General features: G+C 40.4%; 2 protein-coding genes across 2 annotated transcripts in view; one reads left to right on the forward strand and one right to left on the reverse strand.

The window, feature by feature from the left end:
* The first annotated feature begins 258 nt into the window (after nt 1-258).
* Nucleotides 259-2,060, forward strand: LOC109480164 (TRPM8 channel-associated factor 1-like). The gene is made up of 4 exons (XM_019782327.1): nt 259-372; nt 577-687; nt 1,004-1,099; nt 1,596-2,060. The coding sequence occupies exons 1-4, from the start codon at nt 334-336 to the stop codon at nt 1,827-1,829; spliced, it is 480 nt and encodes a 159-aa protein (XP_019637886.1). The 5' UTR covers nt 259-333; the 3' UTR covers nt 1,830-2,060.
* Nucleotides 2,061-5,361: 3,301 nt separating this feature from the next.
* The window catches only part of LOC109480163 (glycine receptor subunit alpha-2-like), a 44,364-nt gene continuing 26,958 nt past the window's right edge, over nt 5,362-22,767 (reverse strand). The window contains exons 5-10 of the mRNA XM_019782325.1: nt 19,990-20,057; nt 12,893-13,128; nt 12,084-12,166; nt 11,112-11,249; nt 8,559-8,935; nt 5,362-7,132 (exon numbers count right to left, since the gene is read on the reverse strand). Of these exons, the coding sequence (XP_019637884.1) occupies nt 6,878-7,132; nt 8,559-8,935; nt 11,112-11,249; nt 12,084-12,166; nt 12,893-13,128; nt 19,990-20,057 (1,157 nt within the window). The 3' untranslated portion in view covers nt 5,362-6,877. The remainder of the gene's footprint in view (nt 7,133-8,558; nt 8,936-11,111; nt 11,250-12,083; nt 12,167-12,892; nt 13,129-19,989; nt 20,058-22,767) is intronic.

Genomic DNA, 22,767 nt, shown 5'->3' on the forward strand with positions numbered 1-22,767 from the left:
TGTCAATATTGTTAAGCTGTGCTGCAACATTTCTAATGATCCTTTAAGTTTAAAATTATAAGAAAGGTTAAGTGTTAATGGTGTTGGCATGTCTCAGTGAATTGATGTACATGTATATTGTACTGCTTGCTTTAGTAAAATGTGTTTCAGGCTACCATCTTTACGTATCTAATTACATGCTGATGATAATTGTTGCAAAATTTCTGATTTCTTTTTTTTACTAACAACCGTGCCACTCCCCTACCACAGATTCAAGTAGCGGTGCCAGTGTCTTGAACATGTCGCTGTTGAAGACAAAAGGTAACTGGTCTCTTCCACGAGTTGGGCCACAACATGCAGCGAGATGCCTGGACTTTCGAAGGAACCACTGAGGTTTGACATTATGAACATCAGATTCTGTTATTAACATTTTTTAAGAAAAATGGTGTATAAGGAACGGGAAGTAACTAAAGGAGGAAGACTGCAGTGTAACAATAACCTCTCAATCAATAATTTGGTTCAACTTATAATAAGAAGATTCTGTTTTCTTGCAGGACATGTTTATGACTTATTTAGAACATATCTGATTGTGTTCAGGTCACCTGTAATATCTTCACCCTCCACGCCATGCATACCATTGTTGGTATAGACCCCTGGCATCACCCCTGGTTACGGGGTCAGTGGAAAAACATTCGTCAGTACCTGAAGGTATGGCTGCACCACTGTTGTTGTTAGTGTTGGTCTGAAGTATAGAAGAAAGTTATGACTGTGATTTTAGTGAACCAGCAAATAATGATATCAGAATAAATCTTTATACATACAAAATACTCACTTAAGATGCTCATTACATTGTTGGAATGCAATTACTGGCAGTGGCTACCTTATATTCATTTTGGAATAAAATGTAATTCAGGTAGACTTAGAAAAAAGCCTCAAAAACTTTATCAAATATGTTTCTTTCCTTCAGTTCGTTCCACTTTTTATTGCTGTCATATTGAATTATTGTTGCTTTATCCCCTGATAGAAACCAAGCTACTCTGCTTGGAAAGAGAATCCAGGAGTAGGTCTTGGTGTCTATGCTCAACTGGTGCATCACTTTGGCTGGGAACCATATAAAAAGGTAATGAGTTTATCAATGAGTGAGTGAGTGAGTGAGTGAGTGAGTGAGTGAGTGAGTGAGTGAGTGAGTGTGTGAGTGAGTGAGTGAGTGAGTGAGTACGAGTGTGTGAGTGAGTGAGTGAGTGAGTGAGTGAGTGAGTGAGTGTGTGAGTGAGTGAGTGAGTGAGTGAGTGAGTGAGTGAGTGAGTGAGTGAGTGAGTGAGTGAGTGACGAGTTTTATTGCACATTTGCCACACTGGGCCAATTACCGGTCACAACAAAATGTGATGAAAAGATACAGTTAACACATACAAAATAATTTTGACATCATCTATCACCATTCCCTGTAAAGTTTATCCAGATAAAACATATTATCATCTGTGTTCATTAATTATAAGTAACTTTTTATGTGTTACAGCAATTCATAAACTATTTGGACATGTTTGTATTAACCTTTTTTGGTGAAGATTACACTCCCAGCATTAGTTTTCTTGTGTTCTGTTTCTTCCTTGCCCCAGGTGTTCAGAGAGTATGAGAGAGACGAGAATCCTCCTTCTGACAACCAAGACAAGATCGACAGGTGGGTTGTCAGGTTTTCCAAGATGGTTCAGCAGAATCTGGTTCCACTTTTTGAGTTCTGGAGTCTGCCTGTTACAGACTCAGCCAAGAATGAAGTCTCAGAACTTCCCAGGTTTCTTCCTGAAGATGACATCACGACCATGCGCCAGGATGCTAAAGGGTGTACTGTGTGAAACAATTATGGAGGAAAAATAGTAATACCTCAGTGTCTACAAAGAGACAGCAATGCTTCTAGATGCTCAGAAAAGACAGGGATAGCATTTGATGATTTCTTTTGGGGGGGAAACCATTATCAGAGGACTTTTTAAAGAGTGTTGAAATTAGAATTGCACTTTTAAATCATTATAATAATTACTTTGTATTACTTGATAGATCAACCTGCTTGTTGATTAATTTTCATATGAATTTTATATGAATTTTAACTCAGAGTCTTTTGTAAGACTACTTAACCATCAACAACATGTTAGCTGTAACAACATAAACTACATGTACAGTAGATATTACATGCACCAACACACGACTCAGAAGCGCCGACTAGCAGTCTAAATCTTTACTGCAGCAGTCGGCTGCAAAGATGACACTAATCGCTAGTTGTATATCCATGTTGTCAAGTGGGTCCGTGCTTTGACATGGAACTGTAAAAATGTGAAAAGATACTAATAACACTGTCACATACAGATCCAGACATTTTCACATACGTTTAGTCAACACTAGTAGAGATCTACATGTTACAATAAAACTGAAAGATTTTTTTAGAAGAACCACCTAATATGTTCTTACACATCACTTCTCGTTCATAGCATCGATTTTGTATGATTACTACTGGCATGTACCAGTAAATGCCATACTTTGTACCTTGTACAATTGTTGTACAATAAAGTCTATCTATAATGAACATTTGGACACTGTGCAGCAAAATAATGTAACAAGAAGATACTTGCAAATATAGATGACTCAGCTATTTCATGTACGGTGTATAAATATGAAATACATTGTTATGAATAAGAAATACGTTTTGTTTATGTAGATGAAACTTTGGTTAACACATGTCAAGCTTTATGTCATTATTACCTTCCACTTGAACCTCGATGTGTGACCATGAGTGGGAGGGGTGGGGTGCTGTATATATGAACAGAACGGCTTTTAAATTCTGTCCCCAATTTTTTTGTTCAGTGTTCCATTGAGATTAACACAGTTCCTGACAATATTGACTCGCCAGTCAAGACAACATGCGTCCTACAATGCCGTTCTCCCAGACTGATTTCCCGTTCCTGCCGCGTACGTGTCGGAATTCTCACACGAGTCTGGAGGGAGCCTGGAGTCGTGACTGAGAGATTTTGCGCGCCAAAGCCGGCCTACGTGAGGGCAATGCCAATGTCGTTCCAAAATACCCCCGTATGGATACATGGCAGGAGAAAAATAGGTAGACCTGCATACTAATGGGTGTTTTCCCCCTCATGTTCGAAGGTGGTATGGTAATGCAGAGTTGATACCTGTCTTGAATTATAAGTACATATATGCTTCAACAACTCAGTAAATACATGGACGCATTTACAAATAACATAACAGTTGAAGAACGTCACAGATGCCAAAGAAACAAGGCCGAATTTCTTGTCTTGTGATTCTGGACTAAGAAAAAAATGAAGGTTTGAAACGAATTTACACGTCATGGTCAAGAAATAATTATATCCCCTTTCTAATTAAAAGCCATCAAAGATACATCAGTCTGTGGCACCTATTTGGGCATAATATCCCCATGAAAGCCATCGTTAACGTTCTAATGGCCAGAAGGTGTCATTGACCCGACTAATGACACCTTTAATGCCAAGGCTATTTCGTGGTGATGTATGACGTCATTTTTCTCGAAAATCGATGTCGGCGGTTTTGGGGCGACCAGACGTACAGGTGGGGAAATCTCAGCAGATACCCCTACATCAATCTGCCAGCTAGCCGCTTTTCGTCTTGTGTCATTGAAAGATCGTTTTTCTTTTTGACTCCTATACATATACTACTGCATAAAAGAGCTGTAAGTACATCTGCTTCTTTTGCATTCCTTTCCGTTCGTTTGATACATATACAACTCACAAGAACGGAATAAGTGCACGGCACACAGTAATGAAATGTTAGGTTAAATTTTATTTCAGCTACACGGCTTCTAAAAGCAGGTACTACTTTACAAATGGTGACAGGAGACCTCAGTGCAGGTGTCTGAGAGGCATCATTACAACTTTGACAAATTTAACCTGATCAGAGGATGCTTTTCTAATGAATACATTTTGTGTGCAAATGTTATAATTATAACCTACTTTTACTGCGAAATTAGTTCAAAATCGTGTGGCATCTAATTCCACTTGTACTGAGCTCGAAATGCCCATGCATCTGGTAGTGTATAATATTAATTTTATCGTTATGTGTGTACTTGCTCCTAGGCGTTTCAAAGTTGCAAAAAAATGAGGGTCTAGTTTTGTAAAAAAAAAAAAAGTACCGATTTCTATCATCTCTGAGTTTCAATATATGAAGTGTTTCGTTGGGGTTCTCTTGTTGATGTTGCAACCAAGTAAGCCAGCACACTATAGCTAACGCTGTTTAGAACTCAGCATCTGAGCTGGAGATATTGAAATTGTAGGCACCATAACGTGTCCAAGTAGATGTTATAATACCTAGAGTTTTAACGAGTATGCACCGAAATCAGGTGTCCCATACTTTTCATTGTTCTTCCTATGCTCCAGTAATCACTATCCCACGAAAATGATATAGTCTGACTAACACACTTGACTTACATAATTACGCAATAAGATATGATATGAGATGCAAGGAGAGAAACAAAAGAGACTCTGAACTCTGACAGTCGAGTTATGAAGTATGTAATTTTTCAACAATATGGTACATTCTTGGAGATACAAATTCCATATCAAAGATAATTTGCGCTTCAATTAGAATCAAGCCTTGACGATTATAAATCCTTCAGCAATGTGGGTTGTCCGGGGCCTGTTCAAAATGGCATACATTTCTGAAGAAGCTTGGTAACAATGAAATTGAACGTTTGCCGAAGAGAAGTAGTGTTGTGAGAGAATATGGAGCTTCCCAGGGCCAGTATGTTAGTCTAGAGTGATCGTAATGGGTATTCTGTCTTCCTGCTATGGTAGTGACGTCTGACTCGATTTTACCGTTGGCTATTTCAATGTGTGCTCACAGCCTTAACCAATGATGTCGCACCTTCACTATGCACACGCTGTGCCTCTAGCCAATCCTGATTTCCAACTGAAATTCAAATATTACCAGTACCAGTGCTGTCTTTGTATATATTACATACATAAATATATGTCCTATAAACAGATAAGCTAAGATATGCCTCCGTAAACGAATATTAAAGATATAACAAACTGATGTGGCAACTACGTATACTAAGTCATGAAATACGCGGTTAAATATGCACATGAACATTTTCAGTATGAGTTGCTTCACTCATTTCACTTTAGACATTACTACCTGTTTGCTAAACTACTCATACAAAATGGATTACTGAAGAAGAGCACTGTTTTGTATTTGCAATACTCTGTGGCGTGACATATCCAGACGTCTAGGCAAATTTGTCAACGATATGTACATGAACTAGTGCAGTGAGTCAACAGAAACTGGACTCACCATTGAAAAGAATTATAAAAGTTTGGGGCAGAGTAAAGCCCCTGTCATACATATGGCCTCCCGAACACTAGCCGAACTCCCCCCAAACATGGTAGTTGGCCGGGAGCAAGGTAGGCTGGTGCTCGGCTACTGTTCGGCTGCGCCAGCTGACTGTTTCAAAATGTAGGGTAGGGAGGGAGGTCCTGATATAGTTGGCTGGTGTTCGGGAGTGGGGGTATGGTTGGTATTCAAATTTGACTAAAATTTAACTCAAATTCGAGTCGATTCGTATAGAAAGGTGGGCGTGGCCTAAATCTGCTCCTGAACTCCAGCCAACCTTGGTCGACTGGTGTTTTGTGGAAGGTTCTGCATGTGTGACAGGGGCTTAAGACAATGTAAAGCATTGTTCCATTTAGTGCAATAATATGGGACCTAACGGCAAGATTCGATCTCTACCAAATTTATTGTATATCGTAGCAATTACGCGTCACTTGGACAACAATAAAGCACTCATTTGAATCACATTTGCCTTCAGAGAATACTACAGTCAAGTACATGTAGAGAATCAACGCTTCTAGTTCTCTCGTTGCTGTCTCGGTGGATATCTATGACGAACAAGAAATACCTCAAAGGTACAGAGGAAGCCATGACGTTACGTAACTGACAGGTATTACACTGATAACGCCCTAAGTCTACCGCAGCGTGGAAGTACCGTGAACATACTAATATCGTGGGGTTTTCATCCTCAGACTGGAAAAGCAATCTGATGTCTGACTTTCAGGCGTCCTCTCCAAGGCCCTCATCGACTGCTCTCACCGTCTGTGGATGACACTTCAGGGATAATTCTCTTCTGTGTCGAGGATGTGTAATCATACGATGAAAGACGGTGGACGCACGGGAAGGTTCGAAAATCCATCGTTGTCGCGAGGTGCTCACCATAACAACGTAAGTCTACATGAAGGAGTGTCCTTGGTCCGACCTTCGGTATCAATAATACGGCTTACGCGATTTTCCCTCCGGCCTATGTACGCACCAGTCTTCATGTAGCCCTCTTCTATAGGCAACTACGCTCTATCAACATATACATGCTGGCACCATCCTCCGTAAAGATATCTTCCCTTCGCACTTTGCCCGACATCCACGAAAAAACATACAAACGTCCAAAACAGTAAAACTAGAACAATCAATATATCACTATTTTTATATCATTTTTAAACTGTTTATGTACTAAATAGTAAGACACACTAAGAGACTCTTTCCAATGCGGTGTGACGAATTTGCGATATGTACAGTAGTTAAGAGTTCTCTTTGATGCCACTACACATCTTCCACTCTTCGCCGTGACCTGATGACCTCTGAGGATAGGTGTACTACGAGGTGGCAAAGGCGAGAAAGTCAAACGGTAGTACAAGCTTGTCCTTCATAGAGATACATTCAAAAACATTAAGTCACACACCGATGTACGGATTTCTGGCACGTTGGACAGGTCTAATGTCGAGACAGTAGGAGCCGTAAGGCTGGACATCTACAGGCAGTCTGGTTGTTCCTCGTCACAAGGGTGTTCTGTTCATCTACAGGTCCTGCTCCTGTCTCACCTTCATCCTAAGTAGGTGGGCCAGTAAATGGCGTTGAAGAGGAGAAACGCACAGGGGAAGATGATTCTTGACATGGAGTCAATCTTTTTTGCTTTGTCCATGAACTCTGTCGGGTTGATTGGTTTCTCTATAGATCCCCCGTTCTTTGCCTGATCCTTGTTCTCGCCCTGTGAGCGCTGCTCCGCGGCTCTGCTGAGCTGCTGCCCGGCCACGCTGTACCCGCTATAGTTAGTCTTCTTTCTGTTCAGGTTTTTGGCCTGTGGAAAGAGAGAAATAACGAGATATGAGTTAGGGCGGACCGTAAGAAATAACTCAGCTATCACAGTACCAACAGCTTGCTGAAAAAGACTCATTCCAGCATCCATCCATATGTACAACAAGGCAACCTTTCTCATGTACAGTGTTAGAAGCAGTTTTGTTTACAGTATTGGTCATAGCAGGACGTTTAGAGCACCGGTACTCTAAACGTATTTTGTAATTATTGTAAGGTTGTAAAAATTCCACATAATTCAGATATACCCTGTAGTAGTAGCCCTTTGCCTCTGTCAGGTTTGGGTTTTACAGTAAAATTGAAATTGAAATAATGTCGTACTTTAGCCTCTCAAATTATAAACATACAATCGTAGTCCTAGCTGTAGATTTAGTTGATTAGGATTGATGACTCGCCCTTTAGGAAAGGTCCCACCCACGGCCACTCTAGCAAGCTGTCACCAGGGTGTCGTCTATTCTTATTTAACTTTCTTGTGAAGAGTGCTATAGCTCGCAGGTACACAACATGACCATCCTAGGGTTAATTAAAGGTCGATGTGAGAATCGTTCTGTGACAGGAAATATCAATATCAAGTACAGAGTCAATAGTAACGACCCCAAAAATCGATGTATGATAAAGGTGTTACGCAACAACAACTTTCAACTATGTAAGGTCATGGTCGAAAAAATAAGACTGAATATTTCTGTTAAAGTTTTTATTTCACTTTTGTATAGTTCGATAGCATCGTGATCATGTAATTACCTTTCAAACATCTTTCTTGGACATATGTTTTGTAGGATTTATCCTACCGTGCATATTCCCTTTGGGGACAATCATGGGCAGACAAACAAGAAGTAAGGCCGGCAGTAATTGTAGCATGTCTCGGGCTCAGGTGGCTTAGACTGTGTAATTAACATTTTGCCTTGTTCTGAACACCGGCGACACGTTGGCGTGCGTGTGCTGATGTATCACCCACGGAGTTCTTATGACTGACTGCTCCAGGACACTGCTTCAGTGCGCCGTGATTTCTGATGTGTCATACACGGGTTACCGGTAACTTCACTTGAATGAAGGGTTCCTTAGATAGCTGGCTTGTGGGAGACAATTTGCATCGGTGTTCTTTATTCTTTTAAAACGTTTTGCAGTTCTGGCATATATTACGCACATACACAAATCTTGAACGGGGACATCAAGGATGTTATCACGGGAAACAATGGGTTCTTCTTCTCCACTCGTCCCTGTCCTTCATGCATACATATATAAGGTCGGTTTACTACATGCGTGAGCAACTTTTGTCATTACTTCAGGAAGTTTGGCTTCATTGTACCATCTTTTGGTGTGGTAGGCTGAATAAAAACTCATTTTCCTACATATATACTGGGTAATTTTGCCATCAAATGTTGAATGTATCCCCGAGCTTCACACGTACTTACCTTTTCCTTTTCTTCCTGTTTTTGCTTCATCTTCTGTCTCCTTCTGGCCACCTCCTTGTCTTGCCTGGAGGCGAAGTTGACAGCGGCGAACTCTATCAACGCCGCGAAGACGAACATAAGACACACAGCCATCCAGATGTCGATGGCCTTGACGTAGGAGACTTTCGGCTTGGCACCGCTGGACCCTGAACTCTGCGTTGTCATGGTGAGCACGGTGGTAATCCCAAGCGCGACGCGCGCAGGCGCAGCCTCGATGTTGATCCAGAACGAGACCCAGGACAGGATGACGATAAGGATTGTGGGAACGTAGGTCTGAATCATGTAGTAACCCATCTGCCGCTCCAGGGTGAACTCTGCCCTCATCCTGGAGTACGAACCTAGTCAAGGGAAAGGAGAAAAATGATAAACCCATACAAACAAACAAACAAACAAACAAACAAAATTGGAGTTGTTCGAAACCGACTGAAGGTTTTATTCATTATTGAATATGTCTGTGTCGCGTTGCTAAATGAATGTATTTTTTGGTTATTTTATACGGGTTGCATTTCAAATATTCTATTTTTTCAACCTTTGCAGAGTAAAGTTTAAGACGTAATGTAAACTGTTATTTCGTGCTGAAGAGTTACAACTGCAGTAAGATATATTTGTTATTCACTGCCACAGACCTCGGACAGCCCACACAACAAGTCTTACCAAACGGTCGGTTGTTTTAATCATGGGCAGAGTTAATGAAGTAAGTACATTATCTTCTGTAGTAGATTTTCATCCTATCCCGGGGACTTAGGGAGTGAAGACGCCCTCCTTTTATCGCACGCAACAAGTGCGGTAAAAATACCAGAGTCCGGTCTTTATGCTGCCCCTGTCCGCGGTATTTCCGCCCACTAAGCTATTACTTGACATTAGAGAAAGCCGAGAAGATCCTCTAGGCTGTTATCTCAAATCCGACTCGTACGTCATCCGTGGGAGACCGTGACTGGACTGAGAAACTTCGTATGACTAGCTACTGTTGCTGCTATCTGTCTGTCTATCTATCCGTCAATCTATCTATCTATCTATCTATCTATCTATCTATCTATCTATCTATCTATCTATCTATCTATCTATCTATCTATCTATCTATCTATCTATCTATCTATCTATCTTGTTTGTTTGTTTTATTTCGATCTCCATTTAGTGTAATACATAAAGTTTACACTACTCTTCCTGGAGTCCAACTAACTAAACAAAAATAGTAAAAACAATAATAAATCAATCAAACATAAATTAAGATAAACAATAAATAACGGAATAATAATAATAATAAATTCATAACAAAGATTTATCCTGAGATAACAAAGGATAATTAACCAAACTCAGCATATAGAACTTAAAATGAACTGAATGGGAGGTCAGAGGTCAAAATAATAGAAAATGATATAACTGAAAGTGATTGGAAAACATAACATGCATCCAAACACTTTGAAAATCAAATTAACAATGAAGTAAACAAAATGTGGACTCAGAGAGTAATGACAAATTATATACAACTTTAGATGAAGTAGTCCATGCATAACAAAATATAAATAACTGAAATGAATATCTATCTATCTATCTATCTATCTATCTATCTATCTATCCATACATCTATCTACCAAGCATATATTTATCTTGCTAGCTAGCTATATTTTCCACGAGTCACTGATGAAAAGTAATGGATGCTATATTAAACGTCTGAGAGGTGTCAAAATGCTTGAGCCATGAATAACAGTTTTCATGTATTTCTCACTACCTGGATGCCTAACCTTCGTTGACTCATATATTTCTTTCAGTATTAATCAAAGATTATAGAAAGTAATGGGTGGTGAGCATAGCACATAGTATCATATCATTTTCTAAAGTATTAACTCAAACTTAAAATGTGATCCACAGGGATCAATGGTTGCAGCCTGACATGTCATAGATGTTGTCGTGACCAGTCCCTCGTGTTGTCGTACACATTTCAAGTACAGTGCTACGTACATGTACATGTGTGTCTTATGTATATAGGAGATGTCAAGAGTGAGAAAACAAGTAAGCATTGTCTCTGTGTCACACACTCGCGCAAGTACACACAACACAAAAAAGGCACACAGCAACTTAAACATGTCAACACAATGTTAACATTTATGCTATGCTTTTGGTTCTTTGTTTTCATTTCCGCACGGTGTGAAAATTCTAAAAAAAAGTAAACTGTTTCGCATGTTTGTTGTTGGAATAAAATGTTTTAGTTACGATGAAAGAAAAATTTAAGAATGGATACATTTCCTCAGCTTTATACGTTGCATTCACACCAAACTTGGTACAGACGAGGGGATTACTGTTACGAAAAAACTTACAGATTCGTTTAATATCAGATGGTGGCTTTGGTTGAAATGATGGGGGTTCATGTTTGTTAAAACGTGCTGAGGTGGCTTGAAATGACAACATTCATTGGTATTGCTATGAGGACAATGTTGTGAGGACAATGTTTTTGACATGTACTCCATACCACCTCATATGTAACGTGAAAAACAATCGTCAGGGGTGCGTCAGTACCTGTGCTGTATTCCATTATCATTTGGGTCGTTACTATGCTGGTGATTGCAAACTGGGGCAATACCAGGTCGTCCGCAATAGCCACAGGCGTGTCTGTATCTTTCCATACAAGTCGAACGTCGTCGGTCGTCATGCCGTCTGCAACACAAAGGCACCAGGCGTAAAGCAAGGGAACTGCAGCATTTCTACATACCAGTGCTGTAATCCATAGTATACTGCGTGTAACGTATCGAGACGATTCTGAACTGTGGGAGCTCCAGGTCGTCCGCTATTTGGACAGGGTTCTGTTCCTCCCCATTCTTCTTTAAATAGTTCCACTGTAGCCTCATATCGTCCGTTGTCATCCCATCTGGAAGTAAAAATTCAGGTGAACATCCATTAAGCACAACCGCCAAAGGCATACTGTACCTCACCCTGTCAGTATTTCAGATGATGGTGATCAACATCATTTTAACCTTTAGTTTGTTATGAAATGAAATTAAAAAGTTACTAAATGAATTTTACGGTAAGGTGGAGGCTCACAAAGAGGATTGGTAGGTGTTTGAGATAATGAAGAATGAAATAACAAGAGGTGAGATGATATTTATAACTGTGGTCCTGAAGCAAATATTAGATGATGGTGCTCTGCGAACCATATCCGGCAATCTGCAACGGAGAAAATGTAGTAGAATCAAGTTCAAATATGCAGGTAAAAATGATTATATGTACGGACTTCCGAGACCTATGCATGTCTGCAGCCACTATGCATCAGACTCAGTTGCCTGCGAACGACTGATTGATTGATTGATTGATTGATTGATATGTACGAAAAATTCTGAAAATGTCTCCGATGTTCTGTCACAAATCTGTCGTATGATGTATGTCACTGGTACATCTTACAGTATTACACAACTCTATCGCAACCATCTACGACAAAGCGTTGAAGTTGAACGTTAGATACGTGAGAAACTTTTGAATCCATGTATTACTCACAGCTCTCCAGCTTCATCGGGCAGACCTGCTGGTCCATCGGGAACCGCTGCAGCTTCATCGGACAGGCGAGTGTTAGCGTTAACCTGGAGGGGAGGGATGTGAGAATGTCATGTCACATAGCACTGCACTTCTATAAAACAATAATGTACAAATGTAGCATGAAAGTTCATCTGTGTTGGTATAATTCATTATGACAGAAAGGGTTAAACGACGGGGGGCGACACAGGTTATCTGACACGTACGAACCTCTGCTGTAAGTACATGTTTCTGACGTCACGTCCCGGAAGCTGCAGTAGACGGGTCCATTCCGTGAACAAGGTCGATGGAGTCGGCCGAAAATTTGGGTGTCCCACTTTACTCAGTGTTGGTCTGAACGTTTAACCCTTTTGTCATAATGTACAAATGTACATGACGAGGAGCAAAGAAATAAAGTCCAACCTAAGCCCCTGTCACATATTCAGAACCTACCAGCTGACCAAGGTTGGCTAATGTTCGGCAGTAGTCTGACCAGATGTAGGCAACGCCTACTTGTCGAATTGAGTTTGAGTTAAATTTGAGTCAAATTGCACATATCAATCAATTGTTCGTGCTTATAAACCTGAATTTCTCCTCTGGTCTCTTAGAGTCACTGACGAAAGGTAGTGGATACTACCTGAAACGTCTGACCGTCTCCTTAACCATATCCAGTTGCTTGTGAGTAACTGCTTTTTGGCGTATCTTATTACCTGGATGCCTAACCTTCAATGACGAAAGAACAACGTTAAGTCAGGTCAATTTTCGTATGGAGAATATATGTAGGTGTATTTTACCTGATACTGTATAATATTTCTCCTTTGGAGTTAACCCTCAAGAGTTTGTTCTCTGTCGTCACGTGATGAAATTCGGCACCCTTTTCGTTGGTGAAGAAAGTGTCCGGCACCCATATTCTCTTCAGCAGACTTGGATCCAGGCTCACGCTGTCGCTGTATCCCATCTCTTCATTTTCCTCAAACGCGAGTCTGGTATCCCTCCATGTCTGACGCAGGAAGATGTTTAACCGGTAGTCCTACAAAAAAAAAGAGAATTTGTGAATAGTTTCATCAGGTTAGTAAGTCACTGAGTAAAGAGACTCTTTTTACACAACCAAGATAACTTTTACTCAGTCGACGTTTCGGTGACCATCTGTCACTTTCCTCAGGGCAGTTCTGTATATATATATATATATATATATCCAACACCCGTACGTTTGGGACCGCATTGTAGATACAACTCCCTGTAATGACGCATATGTGTAGATATGTAAATACTGCACGTTTGGGAATGCATCTGTAGCAGCGACACCTGTGCTGCAGTGCAATGTGAACCAGTCAGAACTGCCCTGAGGAAAGTGGTGGACGCTCACCGAAACGTCGGCTGAATAAACGTCTTGGTTGTGTAAAAAGAGTCTATTTACTCAAAAAGCAGAATTGCATTTCAAAGCTCGACATATGAATAACCATTGTCCTATTGAATTCTTCTTGTTTGTACTGTTTCTACTATGTGTTTCAATACGACTTTGATTGTTCTTTACAAAGGGACTTGAGAAAACGCATGTTGAAGCGATATAATCTGTGTGTTTTGACAATTCATTGGAAGCTGCCAGTAGGGAATAAATCAATGTTACACCAATCATCTAACGGATTATGACTGCCATTTAACGTACAGGCCAGGCCATCACCAGTCACATTAAACCCAGTTGCAGCTTGCTTTCCTCGCCAATTGAAAGCCTACGCTGAAAGGGCGCTTTTATCAAGTCACAAGTCCGAGTATATGTTACTCACAACCCTTCAGACCATGGACATCATCGACAGACCACTCGCACAGAGGCGGGACCATAGGAGAGCATCTGAACCTTTCAACTTTCCATGTGAAGTGGATAGAAATGTGAATGGCACTAAGTGCTGTTGTGAGTTCACAGACGATGCATTTGGATTCTGTCCCGCCCTAACCGATAGGAATCAAGATCAACCTGTCGTTTGTACGCAAAGGGTCACAACATCGTAGAGCTGTTGGCAAGTCCAGTCAGCAGCGAACGAAGATACGGCCAAGACCTCGCCGTCGTCAAGCATTACGGGTAGGTGTAGTGATGTACAGAGTGGGTGGGGGTGTCTAGCTGCCTGGACCTACTTCATTGACTTCCCTGGTTTCCTTTGCTCGGGCATTTAACATCCTAGGAGCGTCTTCATCTCAACTTTTTTTTCGAGATCAGTATCAGAATGAATTAGTTTCTTCGCAAGAGAATATCAGTCACGCTAATCGCTCTGCTGTCCCGGGACCTTAATAATAATAACTTCTTCTTACTTCCATCTCCGCGGTATCAGAAATGCCATCGGCACCTGTACGTGTGTGTGAGATATATTTACGAGCGTTGCATCGCATCGCAAATGTTTCATCAATTAGGTCAAAGGTTGGGCATCGGTGAACCCGGCTAAAGTGCTTGCTGTCATAAGGTGTTATATTGGAATTGCATGAAAGGGAATATCGATTCCATCTACAAAACATATCACTTGAGTTTGGAAAAATTCATTCCATGAAATTTCTTCATCAATAACTTTTCATTTATTTTGCCCCAAGGGCGCAATATCTGCTAGATATAAAGATTATAAATGACGTCGTTGTGGAGACTACAGGCCACAATGCCACGGCTGGCCATTTATTCTATTTGAGGTGACTAACATAAAATCGGCCATCAGTAATAAATTGGATAAATGTGTCAAACATGGTAACTTTTTAAGTCCCAATGATCAATGTTTCAACTGACTTTTCAATAGAAAAATGCGGTGGCATACGTTTCCGTATTGTTAGTATTATCATTAACTGATATTTGTTAACAATGCAGCAATAGAGATCATAAAACAATTTGTTTTATCTTTGTATCTTTGTCGAGTATGGGGAAGATTTTTCGGTTACGCTGAAAGAGTGGACAGTTGAGATTGCATGAATGTTTTCAGTAGACTTCAGCAAAGACTTCAGCAAAGACTGCAGTAGACTTCAGCAAAGATGTCATCACAGCAGTACGTAAACATAGCTGACAATTTCTAAAGTTGTCATGTCACCATCAAACCGTGAGACCAAAAGTTCGCTCCAAGCGACGAAAATCAATGAGAAACTTGGCGCAAAACTTGGCACTGGCGCGCATCTATTAGACACGGGACGACCTAGAGGACTAATCGGTTACTCCACAATCCATTGTACTCTTTGAGGGCCTGACCTTCAACGATGAAGGCATCAATCGATGTCTAGATATCATAACTTGAAAGATGAAAAGCTTTTGCCCGTAGATCGCAACACGAAACGATTTACAAAGCTATTGTTAACGACAGAACTTAGAATATTCACCATTGAGTTCGTCCGTCTTTGATACTCCTCGCAAATATTCGTGCAAGTATTCCTACAAAGGAGCAATCGGATGTCAGCAAACTAAATCTCCTAGAGATCCAAAGACTGGTGTGGGGGTGTTGGGAAGTTGAAATACATTGATGTAGATTGTATATTGTGTTGTGATAGTTTAAGTATAAACTTGTAAGTGCGAAAGTGGCATCCCTGAGCTCATTGTCTTTGCGTAGCTTCTCCATCTTTAAAACCATTCTGTTCCTTGTTTATCTGCAGCCTAATTAGCATTCTCTACTCGTCTGTTGAGGGGGAACTATGACACCAGGCTCTTAGAAATCCAGTTTTCAAGGAAAGATCTATTAGAAACCCTTTACATTACGCGGGAGTACCTTTCTGTGGAGAGGTAGAAGCCCCGAGGGCCCGGCAGTTTTACCGTTTCATGTAGAGAGGGAGACTCTGTGAATGATGTTGCCGTGTGAAATAGATGGAGAGAAAAAAAAGGGCGATATTTCCGATCACCGTAAGATCTTGTCAGTGGCGGCCATATGCGTTGTTTCCCCGTCTATCCTGAGAGATGTGCAGTGACAGAAGGTGATGTATGTGGAAGAAAAACCACCCCTAGGATCACAGGTGGCGGGAAATATCGCGAGTCCACCGAGACGCGGAATGCGCCCCGGCGGAATTCATTCCACAATTTCGTGGCGAAGAAATATGACCCAGCTCACGATTGCCTTGTTATCGAAGGTGAACGATAATCAGCAGAAATATGGCGGGATTACATGTCTAACCAATGGCTTATAAGTGCTGTGTAATTGTGTGTGCTTATGATATGTGATTCGTCACGTTGTGGGTACAACGCAAGACCGAGGTTCTTCTTTCAATTTGTTTCTTCTTCACTATCTGTGGAGGAAACTTACTGCCCAATGTGCTATGCACGGGAGGAAATAAGTCTAAGTAATTCACTATCTGAATTATCGAAATAAAATATGCTGTCACCAATTCGTCTCTTATTAGTTTTGTCGTATCAATTTTCAAGTACAAAATGAAGCATAAAAGTATCATTTTTTTCAAATCTGAGGGGTCGAATACAAAGAGGTACACTTCAAATATAAGTTTAAGTAGATAGAATTAGTAATTTTGTTTAGATTTCCCTTTTACTGTGCTTATAATTTCTAGCCTGGGTACCATCCTGGTTAGTTTACGTCCGCTCCCACAGTCGCTACCACCAACTGTGGGAGCGGACGTAAACTAACCAAGATGGTACCCAGGCTAACTTATTTCAAAGATGCCTTTGAAATGCCTTCCGCGGCGTTGTATCATTTAACAGAAGGCTTGTGTACACTTGTATAAATAGTTCTATGATTCCTGATCTGCAAGTCATATCTCAATATATTGTTCACCCTTACGTAGGGTATAAGATGGATCGCCGACTTATTTCTGGAAACGCTTGCACAAAGACTTCATACTCCAGCCGTCAGGTTAAGAGATTCCTCTCGGAGATAACGTGAAGCGATTGTTGCTCGGGTCGCGCCCGCGCTCCCCCCGCCATGACCACATCGTCCGTCTCTGCCAGCTCCGCGCCATTCACCCCGAAATTACCTGTCGGCCGGACCGCGCTCTCCGACAGAATTATACACACCTAGCATTTTAAGAGTTCATCTCGTTGTGCGCTCGATACTCCTCGTCTGGGTTCGCTTATCATGCGATTTGGATTCAAGTCAATCTGGAGTATTACATAAAGGCTCCTCTCTATAGATTTATACAATATTTCAAGAGCATAGACGTGATATGCGGGTCCTTTTTACACGATCGACTACATTTTTGTCACTAACCCTTAATATGAATGGAAGTTTTATCCAGATGATTAGGCTACGTGGTGATTTTTATGGCTTCAATACACTATGTGTGGTGAAACATATTGTGTTTTCTCGTGTTTCCCCTTCTCCTTCCTTTTCGTTAAATTTCTTCATTTTTGGCCATATAAAATGAATCTTTGAATACATTTCCCCAGCTCGCTAAGGAGTGGTCATTTACAGTGCTATCATATCAAGATAGATGATTAATTTGTTTATATGGCATTGAACTATGTCGGACTCCCCTTCCGGAGGAGAATACAGAAATCATTGAACGTTGTTGGAATTTAAATTTTTCAATACTTACAAAGTAAATTTCTAATGGATAAAATCAAATCTCCATGGTATTAACATTTTGTACCCAGTCATTAAATGTAAAAGTATAATTGCTTGTTTGTTCCAAACTAATTGCGAGATTACATTGCGCATGGGGATATTCGGATTCATGAAGAGTTATCCTATGCCAACTATGACGTCATATCCGCCCCAGATCCTCACCTGGAATCTCTGCTCAATACAAACTATGCAAGAGTAAAGACGGGTTAATCTTTCGATCTTTTGATGGCTGTCAACACAAAACATGCAATTATTGGGGCCGCCTAATTGCAATCTGTCACCGGAGGAAACTATCGACAATTGTGCGATTACCATCTATTATCAGTGATAAATGCCGGGGGTTCCGCATTTAATGTCTCTGATGTAATCAAATTTTGGACGTCGATTAAGTAGAATTAATCAGAAGGTTGATAGGGGTCAGGATAGGACAGGGATGCGCGGAACTGGGTGAATACTTGAATATGGAGACTTGCTTCCGTTCAGGGTATGCATTCCATAGCAAGCAGTTTTGAGCTGGAACAACGTTATGTAGGTTAGTTTAGTTTACGTTATAACGTTAAAGTGGGACAACCCCATACCCTCTACCACTAGTTTTTATTTATTTCCTTATGAACACCTGGGTAGCCTCTACAACAGTAAAATTGTTGATTTCCAAGAGGGCCCAGGGACACATAAACAATATAACATAACATAAACACAACATAAAGCAATTTGTATAAAAGTAAATTATACAATCAAGTCACATAACTGAGAAAAGTTAACAGAGATCAGTATAACTGAAAATCAGTATAACTGAAAAGTAACTAATGGCAGGGCCCTGTTAACAAACAGTACTATGTTATGTACTTTGTTTCTTCGTTTAAACGTTATTTTGGCTATGGCTAAAGGTGACTGGCGGTTCAGACGAAATTTCGTGACTGTGACGGTGAGGTCAGAGGTCAGGAAGATGGCTGACCATATTTTGTGTGAGTTGGATACTTCTTTCAATCCGTAATATATCGTACCCTAAACAAACCATCCATGAATATTTCTACTGGTGGATGATACCTTAGGTTGCATTAAGCACCTTGTATACATAATTTGTATGCATTTTGTATAACATAGACAGTTTTTAGCTCTTAAAAAAGTAACACCTGAATAATTACATTAGAGGTGGGGAGGGCGGGCTGATGCCTCTCTGCCGACATTGTTGGGCAATTATCATGCTCCAGTGTGTTTCTTTTAAGATTTAAGTGCTATATAATCTTTGAAACATGATGTCAGAGTAATTTTAGGTGTTTTAGTAAACCATTTTGAGAATCATCTCGTACTCAAAATAAGTCAACTACCGACTCTTGGTATCTTGATAACTTGATTGAGTTTAACCGACCTCCCCCCCCCCCCTCCACCAATTCAATCAATCAACCTGAAAGTTTCTTGGCATTGGCGCCAATCTGTTTAAGTAAACAGAATGGCAGAAATGTTTGTCGATCAGAATATCAATATGAAAATTTCGGACACGCATCTGCTCGGTTTGGGAGATGTTAGAGACTACGGTGCCCCAAATGTGACCATATAGGATGCTAAGTCATAAAAATGACTTTTTATACTAGTACCAATTCTATGAATTTCCAATGCTACTTGATATCACGTTGTGGTATTCCTATTCCCAGCCGTATTCCTGTCAATATATAATATCATACAAGATGAAAACATGATATTAGCTGACTTGAGAAAATAAGTTACTTCTGATGCATATTACATTACGCGCACTTCATTTTGCAATCCTGCTGATGTTGCAAAATTATCTTTGTAATCCGAATCCATGCCCATGCCCATGCTTGGCTCTATATCTGTTGTTTTCCCCTCAGGAATTTCAGGTACTCTGGGATGTTCACTTAGCAGATGACTTTTATTTTTATTTGATTTGTGGTATGATAGATGTGTCTCCTATGTACATATATTTCCGCATACGTACAGAGGAGACACGTCCGGGACATTCTGCCAACTTACGCCAGACATTCGGCTCTTTTACGTTATCTCCCGGGCTGCCCTGTTAGGGTGCCGCCATCTTGGCGTCATCTACTGCTTACTTCCCGTGCACGATTTCTCACAAAAAGCTTCAGGTCCCCGTCTCTGCGTTTAACTGACGACTTGATGCAGAATAGCGCTTTGAAGCCAAGGCCAACCCGGGGTCTGTGCCTAAGTGTAAGGTTAGGATAACGCAGATTTGGTTAGCGTCGCCACGTAAAGCCCGGCTTCGTGACGTAATGCTCCGCATATATTCCGCCCACATTTCTGTCTGAGATGTGCAGACGGTGGTCTGACATGGACACGGATATGTGTTTGTAATGCAAAACCAGTTTAATGCGGCTTTTCAGACTTACCATGGTTGTTTCTGAGATTGAGTCAAAACTGTTGACGTAGATGTCACAGGAAACATTCACTGACGGCCCTAGAAAAAAAGGTACCATTGGTTATATCTTGAATATGATAAACTTTGCCCTAGAATAAGAATAAGAATGATACTAAAGATAAGATATGGAGGAGGTTTTCCATAGCAGTCATTATCCAAAATGCAATGTTTCAAATCTGCGTTTTTGTATTTGTTCTTTACATACAGGAATATAACATGACAAAATTCTGCTAGAACACAGTCTAGAACATGAGGCTACAATACTCATTGTAATCTGTCTGTCCTGGAAGCGGCTTTTCAGGACAGATACCATAGGCGCATGTCCTATCGCTTGGGAACAATCGATTGTTCAACTTGAAGGACATAACGCGATATAGAATATGATATCTTTCCATTATCTAGTTCTCCTGGTGACTGCGTGTTTGTACGTGTGCCTTGGACAGGAATATTTGGCTACTGAGGAGAATACTAGACTACGACGTGATGGTTTCTAAATGCCGGTAAACATGACGCACATAGAGTTTATTGATCTAGATGTAGTTAGCTGGGCACATTAGTCACATATCTGGGATTATGGCAGTATTACAAGATGATCACATTGGATATGAGGAGATGTGGTATAGGAGGTTCGTCATCATTCTCTGTAATACATCCTGTAGAACTAGAGTCCATCAATGGTGCGTTTTTCCTCCATCGATCCGTTTCTCAATACAGAACTTGGAGCTAAACCATGTATACACATCGCACCGTCACAGGATTTAGACAGCAATCAATTCACGATTTAAGGGCTCAGCAATGGCTCCAAATTCACTCATTTCTTTCAATAACAGCACGGCGTATCGACCTTAGTGCAATCTTCTGTTTATCATCGGTGGTTCAGCCGCTAACGTTGTAATGCGGATAGATTAGGCCAACACAACAGAGTAAGATGCCGTGTGATTCCGGTGCCTCTTTAAACAATTAATTAATATAAAAACCGGTTGATTTGTGAAGGTTAACCTTTTAATAAGTACGTACATGATGCGGGACGCGTATCACATTTAGTGGCCTTTTTTTCAAAGATTAAAAACAAATTCAGTACTGTATTATTAACTACTTCTGACTTAGGTCACGTCTATTGATTTTGGTTTTAATGAGTCTATGATTTATAATGGTCTCGGTATGGGTGACGTCATTGGTCACGTAATAATTTTTGCCAGGACATCCATTTCAAAAGTTTTTAAAAGTCTGCCTACAGCTTTAGCAATGCTGTTATAGATATGTCAAATTAACAAACGCCGAAGTTGAGCCAAACACAGGGAAGCATATTTAAAGACAGTTCAGTAAACCTCCAAAACCTTTGTGAAGTCCGAGCCTTGCTAGGGTCGATTCACAATACGGCATATGGGCTCACACAAAACCAGCACATACACTTTGGCATTGATTGTGGCTGAAATTACCTTTCCTAAAGCTTACTGTAAAACGATTCTATTATATAAGTTGATTTTCGGTGCAATTTCCCATATCATTGTCTGCTGCTTGCCAGGACCTATTTGCTTCAATCTATCAATCATTTGTGGAATAAGGTCATGCTAGTTCACAATTTCTTTTCATGTATGACCGAAATTCCCCCGGATTGCAAGCTAGAAAATCGCCTCAGAATCTTGTCATTATTGTCATTAGAGCTGCGGAAAGGCTGGTGACACACACGGTTCATACTGCTGATGTGTATGTACCATTGCCGACGACACTTTCTGCAGCTAAATTATCTACATGCTTTCACTTTATATCATTTGAACCAAATGCCAATTTGTATATAGCCTAACTCTTTATGTGAAAAGTATGTAATTCAGCCACTTTATTTGGCTGCGATGTACTTTTTAAGGATCATGTTGATGTTGATCAAATAAACCAGTCATTCATTCATTCATTCATTCATTCATTCATTCATTCATTCATTCATTCATTCATTCATTCATTCATTCATTCATTCATTCATTCATTCATTCATTCATTCATTCATTCTGTGACCATGTGCTATAACCTTCATATAAAAAGACATTATCTTTATTATATGAAGACATAGTTTCCAAAAGCTGATGTTCTGTCAAAAATTAGCATGATTTATTGTGATGCCCTGCGTGTAGATAATCCAGAAGCAACAATAAATTCCTAATAGTATCAATAACTGGGAAAGATTCAATGATGGACGGTCCAGAATAGACTAGTAGTTTGCTACGTACATGACGTGAAAGAAAAGCAAAATGTTGTCAGACTACAAAGACCAATGTAGACAGGATATATCAGCAATTATACCAGGAAGGGATTTAGGCAAGAGAACGTATTAGATCTAAACTCCCGTAATGACGTCGTTTGCATAGTTGGCTCCAACTTGTCTGTGAGTATATATGTGTGTGTGGTGGGGGGGGCGTTGTCGAAGACAGAAATGATCTGGAAAGAGTCATACAGGGCGTTGGTAATCTTATCAAAGACAACACAAATTTTGTCTGAAATGTATGAGTATCCCTCCGTAAATAATTTCATCAGGTTGGTAAACGACTGAATAGCAAAGTTCTTTATCACAACCATTTATTTTTCATGCCGACGTTTCGATGACCTTCTGTCATCTTCATCAGGGCAATTCAATGTACGAGTATCACAATTTTTTGCTAACAATGCTTCTAATCCCTCACCAGCTCTAAAATGTACAAAATTCTTCACCTCATTCTGGCAGATTCGCAACTGAATCTACATCAAAGGACCGCTCTAG

Source organism: Branchiostoma belcheri, unplaced genomic scaffold (assembly GCF_001625305.1).
Source record: "Branchiostoma belcheri isolate BF01 breed outbred unplaced genomic scaffold, Haploidv18h27 scaffold5, whole genome shotgun sequence".
In the NCBI taxonomy this organism is placed as follows: Eukaryota; Metazoa; Chordata; class Leptocardii; order Amphioxiformes; family Branchiostomatidae; genus Branchiostoma; species Branchiostoma belcheri.

Excerpts from the sequence above, each read along its gene's own strand:
- LOC109480164 (XM_019782327.1), top strand. The coding sequence starts at position 334 with ATGCAGCGAGATGCCTGGACTTTCGAAGGAACCACTGAG. Across the intron at positions 373-576 it reads CTTTCGAAGGAACCACTGAG|GTCACCTGTAATATCTTCAC; the intron begins GTTTGACATTAT and ends GATTGTGTTCAG. Across the intron at positions 1,100-1,595 it reads GCTGGGAACCATATAAAAAG|GTGTTCAGAGAGTATGAGAG; the intron begins GTAATGAGTTTA and ends TCCTTGCCCCAG.